The 6,262-nt window shown below is 54.9% G+C and overlaps 1 protein-coding gene across 1 annotated transcript; it reads right to left on the bottom strand.

The window, feature by feature from the left end:
• Window positions 1-1,344: 1,344 nt before the first annotated feature.
• On the bottom strand, window positions 1,345-5,927 carry LOC137204153 (melanoma antigen preferentially expressed in tumors-like). Its single transcript, XM_067701430.1, has 4 exons — window positions 5,883-5,927; window positions 4,357-4,676; window positions 3,404-4,012; window positions 1,345-1,921 (listed from the first exon to the last, which is right to left on the bottom strand). The coding sequence occupies exons 1-4, from the start codon at window positions 5,925-5,927 to the stop codon at window positions 1,345-1,347; spliced, it is 1,551 nt and encodes a 516-aa protein (XP_067557531.1).
• Window positions 5,928-6,262: the final 335 nt, after the last annotated feature.

The following is a 6,262-nucleotide window of genomic DNA, read 5'->3' as shown; positions in this document are numbered from 1 at the left end:
CTCAGTAGTTGTGGCGCACGGGCTTAGTTGCGCTGCGGCATGCAGGATCTTCCCGGACCAGGGCTCGAACCCGTGTCCCCTGCATTGGTAGGTGGATTCTTAACCATTGCACCCCCAGGGAAGCTCGTGTCCCTTTCATTTGGGTGGGCTGTCTTGGGGGGTCCCACGGGGTGGCCCCACCACACCCCCAAACCAAATCTGACATTCACCTGCTCTATCGGAGTGCTCCCAAGACCTGGCGTGGGTTTGTTCTCTCTTGGGACCCAGAATCCAGGGCATCAGAGCTGGCTTATCACCTCCTCGACAGGGAAGAAGGGGGGTCTTCCCGGAAGAAGGGCATTCTCACCCTGGTGTGACCTACCTCCGCACAAAACGATGAACTCTTTTCAATGTGGGAAACGAATAGTAAACAAATGTTCTTTGTCCATGTGAGCTTACTAGTACTTTGCTAGCAGGAATTAGGATGTTTTTACAGGACACAGCTAACTGAATTCAAGGGGCTGGACGCAGTGGGAAGGCGGGTATGGGCTGGTGAGTCCCAGAGGCTCCAGATGGTCTGTGGGTGGATTTTCCTCCCAGGACTCGGGGCCTGACTTTGCACATTGAAGCCCTATCCTGGCACCACCCAGGGCCAGGGATGGAGGCTCTGCATCTGCTGGATCCACTGGGGAGGGTGCTAGAGTCCAGGGCCTGGGTGGAGCTGGCAGCGAGGGTCCCTTGGAAGAATGTTTCCTCCAGTGGTGCTCACTATTGGACACTTAGTACATTCCAGGCCCTGAGGACACACCTTGTGTGCAATGATAGACTGAACAGCCACAGAAGTAAGTGAGGACCTAACAGGTGATCCAGAAACAAGACCAAAGGGAGGGAGAAATGGTGCTGTTAACTCTTGGGGCCGAACCTCATCCAGCCTAGGCTGCCTGGGCCTCACACAGGCTGGCTTCTTACTTAATCACTAACAGGAGATTACTGAGGTTTAAACGGGAGAATCACGGTCACAGATCACAGCGAACACCAGGTGAATGACACTGAGGTTCCCTTTATTTCTGACCATTTCTTTATAACTATCCACGTAGGGGTAACGCCCCCATCTACTTCTCAAGCCTGAATCCCCCTCTAGAAATTTAGATTCACATTTCTAACTCTACAAGATGCATCTCCCCGAAGATCCCATCAACCCCTCAAGTCACCATCCCCCTCCCGCCCAGCTCTGAATCACCTTTCCTTTTCCTGCTAACAATGAACAACTGTCTGAAACTATAGCTTGTGTTTCTTCGAGATGCGCTGACGTCTGAGCGGCAGTGTCCGCGTGCCCGCGACAAAGCCTGCGGCTCGTTCGCTGGGCTAGGCGGCCATGTAACAGGGGCACAGGATGGGCTCTGGGTTGTAGAAGGTCCTGTCGCCACAGTGCGGACAGGGGTCGCCGCTGAACCAGACCATACTGGGAAGCCCCAACTCCTGCAGCACCTGCTTGAGCCGGGCGTGCAGGTGCGCCAGGCGGCCCAGGTGGACGGTGCCGTGCACGTCCTCGTAGCTCTCCAAGGGCGCGGGGTACAGCACGAGGCTCAGCTTGCTCAGCCCCACGGTGTGGCGCAGCAGGCTCTCCAGCACAGCCATCGAGATGGGGTTGCCGCAGAAGCTGAAGGTGGTGAGCTGGGAGCAGTGGCTCAGGGCGGGCAGGAGGGCGCTGAACTGGGAGTCCATGATGCCACACTCGTCCAGGTCCAGGTCCTGGAGGGTGGCCGAGGCCTTCTCGATCAGGACCCAGAGGGGCTTGGAGCTTATGCCGGTCAGGTTGACCCCGCTAAGGCTCAGATCCTTCAGCTGGCTGACGCTCGCCCACTGCGACAGATGCATCAGGTCTGCCTCTGAAATCAGGCACTTGGTAATCGACAAGGTCTCCAGGGGGTTCTTCAGACACCTGGAGAGAGACAGAGCAGTCAGTCCCGGGAGGATGGAGGTGGTGGGCGGAGGGATGTGGGGTGGCCCAGGCCTCAAGGGAAGAGAGGCCCATTTCACCAGATCCCAGTCTTCCGGAGGAGGTTGCATGGTCAAAGGAGAGGTGCCAGGTCAGCCCAAGGTTGAGCGGGGTCCTTCCCCATCCCTTATCTGCCGTGTGACGGGGTCGAGGGAAGGAATCCTCAAGTGCTCCCTGTGCTCACCCGTCAAGTGGGGGACGACATACCCCTGCCAGGTGTTGTGAGCACAGGTAAGGTAACAATGGCAGGTGCCCACCGGGGAGCCTGACCCCATGTCCCAAGTGAGAGAGGGGATCAGCAAACTACAGTATTGGGAGACATGACCTAAACTGCTTTTAACTCGGGCTTCCTTCCTGCCGCCTCCTGGACCCCATCACCTGTTTCTCTGTTCCCAGGGAGAGTACTGGGATCTGTGCTTAAAGGGCTAAGCCAGGCAAGGTCTGGCAACGTGCACAGGGGCCCAGCCGGCAGGGGCTAACTCTGGTCGCTGTATCAGCCACACACCATCCCTCACTTTCCACAACTCTTTTGTCTGTCGTTGTCCTTGTGTCATGAACACGTTTATTCTTAATGCTTTGAGTTTGCAGTCGCCAGAAAGGAGATCAATCCAACTCTTTCACACAAATACATCGGGCTGCATTCTCTCCTCTTTCATCATTGTGTCCCAGGTAAAGCTATGATTCTATTTTAAGAATGAAGAACACATTTCTAGAAGAAATCATCTGTTACTGAAGAATTCCTATATAATCAGAAGCCTTAGAAGCAAATAATAGTTGTAGTTTGGACTCGAGATTGGAGCCACTTCAATAATGATACTCATTTGACTTTTTGTTTCTCTTCTCTGGACTATTTAGGAGCAATAACTGCTAACGTCCTGATGGACGCCACAACTCTTCACTCCTGCTCCCTCCCCGTCATTTCCACAATCACCCATTTCCCACGTCACACCTCACCTGGAGCTTAAAGCAACCCGGGACAGACAGGCAAGTGGGATAGGTGGGAGGGACAGGCTCACGTGGACCAGCTGCTCAGCACAGAGCTTCCGATTTGAAACCTCACGTTGGATGGGCTTTCCCCTGGTTAATGTCCTCCTGCTTAGTTATTTTCCATCATCTCAGCTTAGACATCACTCTCTCAGGAAGAATTCCCAAAGCCACCCTCACCTGGCCCAAAGCCCCCACGATGCAGATTCCCAGCAAAGAGTCCCCTTTGACAGGCATCTAACTGAAGCCACACCTCTGACCCTAACCTGGGAGGCTATGTGACAAGATGCCGGGGGACGGACTGGTGGCATCGTGTGGACCTCTGAGTGGCCCGTGCACTCTGGCACCATCCGTGGCAGGCAGACAGTAGACAGACACCCCACGGATAACGAAACGAGAGAGGCCTGCCTTGGTCTGCAGAGAGACAGTGCCACGCCTCACCTGAGCACCTGGTCCAGGCGGCCCTCAAGGAAGGAGATGGAATCCAGGTAGAGCTCCTGCAGGTGCTGCAGGCTGGAAAACTGGCAGATGAGCTGGCTGACGCAACGCTCCTCCATGCCGGGGGCGGCATGCGGTGTCATGTGGATGTGCGAGAGGAGCAGCCGGCGCAGGTTGACCATCTGGCCCAGGTGTGGCGCGAACCTGCCCAGGGTGGCCAGCTTCCAGGTGCAGTTCACCTCCAGGTCCTGGACAGAGTCGAGCTGCACCAGCTTCAGGATCTTCCTGATGTTCTGCATCGGCATGGAGAAGACCCTCAGCTTCTGACAGCACAGGCGGAGTGAGCCCCTCCTCTGCTTGACCTTCTTCAGGAGGTAGCTTAGGGACGCATCGGGGGTGCCCTCCTTGAGGCACAGGTCTATGAGCACCTCCACGGGGGCCGAGGTCTGCTTCGACCACGCCCTTGCACCTTCCACCCGGCGCCTCTTCCTCACGGGCCGGGCCACCTCAGGCTCCAGCAGTGAGCACACACCAGCCCTGGTGCCGGAACACACGGTCCAGAAGTCCTGGTGGGCGTTCCGGCGCAAATCCAGCACCTGCAGCTTCCACCGCCTGCGGGACAACGGGAGACACACTGAGCTGTGCGGAGACCCACGGGGACCAGGACCGCACGGCTCAGAACCCAGGCAAGGGTGCTACACCCCAGACACCAGCTGCTCCTCGAGCTTCCGGGGCCCCTCCTGGTCCCCACTTTAAGCGCCACGAGGAGGGGGTGAGCCCACGTGCCTTTTGTCACCTCTGCACCTTAAGTAGCCCTGCACGCCCGAAAGCCTATTCCCGGAGTGGCCCAGCCGCGGCCCCAAGGCCTCCCCGTGGCCCCGCACCACACCCTACCAGATGCCAGCTGCGTCTTGCTCAGACCCCCAGGCCCCACCCGCCTGCTGGGGCGCCCTCACCTGGGGCGGACCTCCTGGGCAAGCAGGACGTCCAGGCCGTCGATTGCAGCTTGGAAGGTCTCCAGGTGAGGCTTGTGCTCCTTCATCAGGGCCCCCAGCGGGAGGCAGGGGAAGGGCCAGGCCTGCACCATCGCCTTCACGGCCTGGCTGTGCATCCCGGCAAAGGCCGCGGAGAACAGGGGTGGGAAGAGCTCAGCGGGCAGCTCCTCCAGAGCGGCGATGGCCAAGGCCTCATCCCTCAGCAGGCTCTGGACGGCCAGTTCCAGGAGTTTCGGCGGGGCCCGGATGCCCACCCTGAAGAATCTGCTCAAGAGTGAGTACTGGAGGGACACCAGAGAGCAAGGGGTGGGTCCTTCTCCGGCCAAGGACCGGCGACCCTGCCGTCCCGCCACCCTCTAGGGGACCCAACGCAGGGCCAAAGACACCCCTCTGGCCACAAGGCCACAGCTCTGGCCCTGCTGGCGCCAGCCCCAATGAGGGGACGAGGTGACCTCTCGCCCTATCCCATATCCACCCATGCTGCATTTAATCCCAGCCCCTCTGAAAGGTGGGTACCTAGAAGCCTGACAGCTGACCCCACCCTCTCCGGAGAAAAGCTTCTGATTATCACTCAAGGACTGAAAACAACAGGAATAAGGAGTTTAGCCCAACACGGTCTCTTCCTAAACTCCAACAAATAACCCAGATGGGAAAGGTGGAGGAGTACCACACAGTGGGTACTGTTACCCCATTTAAAAATCTTTAAATCAGAAACCATAAAGCAGCATGACAGTATTTGATAGCATGTGATGTTAGAGATTAAGAAAAATAAAAACTGATTCCAAGATGTACCTATGAGTATTATTATTATGGAATTTTTTTTTATTCCATGGAATTAAAAAAAAAACTTTTCATTTCTAAAATGAAAACAAACCAAAAAAGCCCTTTAAACTAGTAAAAATCACAAAACCATAAATGATATGAACTATAATTACTAGTCACAAACCAAATATGTAACATGTCATCCAAAAATTCCAACTAATTAGATGTCTTACATCAATAAAAAAAAAAATCTATTTGGTTAAGAAATACTGTAACTGTCTATGAGTGGCATAACCAGAGCAGAAATCAAAACGTTTGGGATTAAGGCAAAACTTCACATAGACACAAAAGCAAAGCCTGCTACTGCAAACGTGTACAGAAGGCGAAGAAAAATTCTCTACAGGACCTTGGCCTGCATGGCCTGTCCTGTGGAGACCCTGGCTGGGGCAGCGGTCAGGGCCCGAGGCCCCAGATGCCAGGGCGGGTGTGGTGCAAGGAGCAATGTGCTCAGGCCTCTGAGTCCCTCCTCTGGCTCCTGAGGAGCCATGAGAGGCCTTCCTGGCCACACTTTTCAGATCCCAGCTGAAATTTCCATTTCAAATGGAAAGCGGAATCTTACTACTGGAAATCCATCCAGCTAACGTTGATATGACTTTCTCCTTACACACAACTGATAGGATCCTCTGTCCACTCGTGAAAGCAAAAGATAAAAGAAGAAAACCAACCTGCAAGCATATTTGTTCGAGGAGCATGGGCCACATCAAAACCATCCCAATGTCTGAGTTAAGCCAGCTTTGTGCAGACCTAGTGGTGTCACCCCAAAGGAAAAAGAAATATAACACAATTCCTGAGAACCACACAGTCACTTATACGTAACCTACAACTGCAAAATGTGTGCCCGTTCATGGGGGAACAGAGGTAACACTGAGGGATGGCGGGTCCTCCAGATTTTGAGGCTTAAGGCTTCCCCAAAGGAGGTCAGGTCAAAATGACAACTAGGAGCTGGCTGGGAAGAGGGAGGGGCTGGGCATTTGTAATGAGACCAAGGAAATTACCCAAGACCAGGGAAAGTGTGTTGTGTTTGGAGGAATTCAGAGACCTTTGT

Source organism: Pseudorca crassidens, chromosome 12, assembly GCF_039906515.1.
Source record: "Pseudorca crassidens isolate mPseCra1 chromosome 12, mPseCra1.hap1, whole genome shotgun sequence".
Lineage (NCBI taxonomy): Eukaryota > Metazoa > Chordata > Mammalia > Artiodactyla > Delphinidae > Pseudorca > Pseudorca crassidens.
Note: the sequence above shows the minus strand (reverse complement) of the source record. Positions and strands in the feature narration are given on the sequence as shown.

What these genes read in the sequence shown, in the direction of transcription:
- LOC137204153 (XM_067701430.1), bottom strand. Translation starts at nt 5,927, where the DNA reads ATGGTTTTGATGTGGCCCATGCTCCTCGAACAAATATGCTTGCAG. An exon ending in TCGAACAAATATGCTTGCAG is followed by an intron (nt 4,677 to 5,882) that starts GTTGGTTTTCTT and finishes GTGTCCCTCCAG; the next exon opens with TACTCACTCTTGAGCAGATT. An exon ending in GCCCAGGAGGTCCGCCCCAG is followed by an intron (nt 4,013 to 4,356) that starts GTGAGGGCGCCC and finishes GTTGTCCCGCAG; the next exon opens with GCGGTGGAAGCTGCAGGTGC.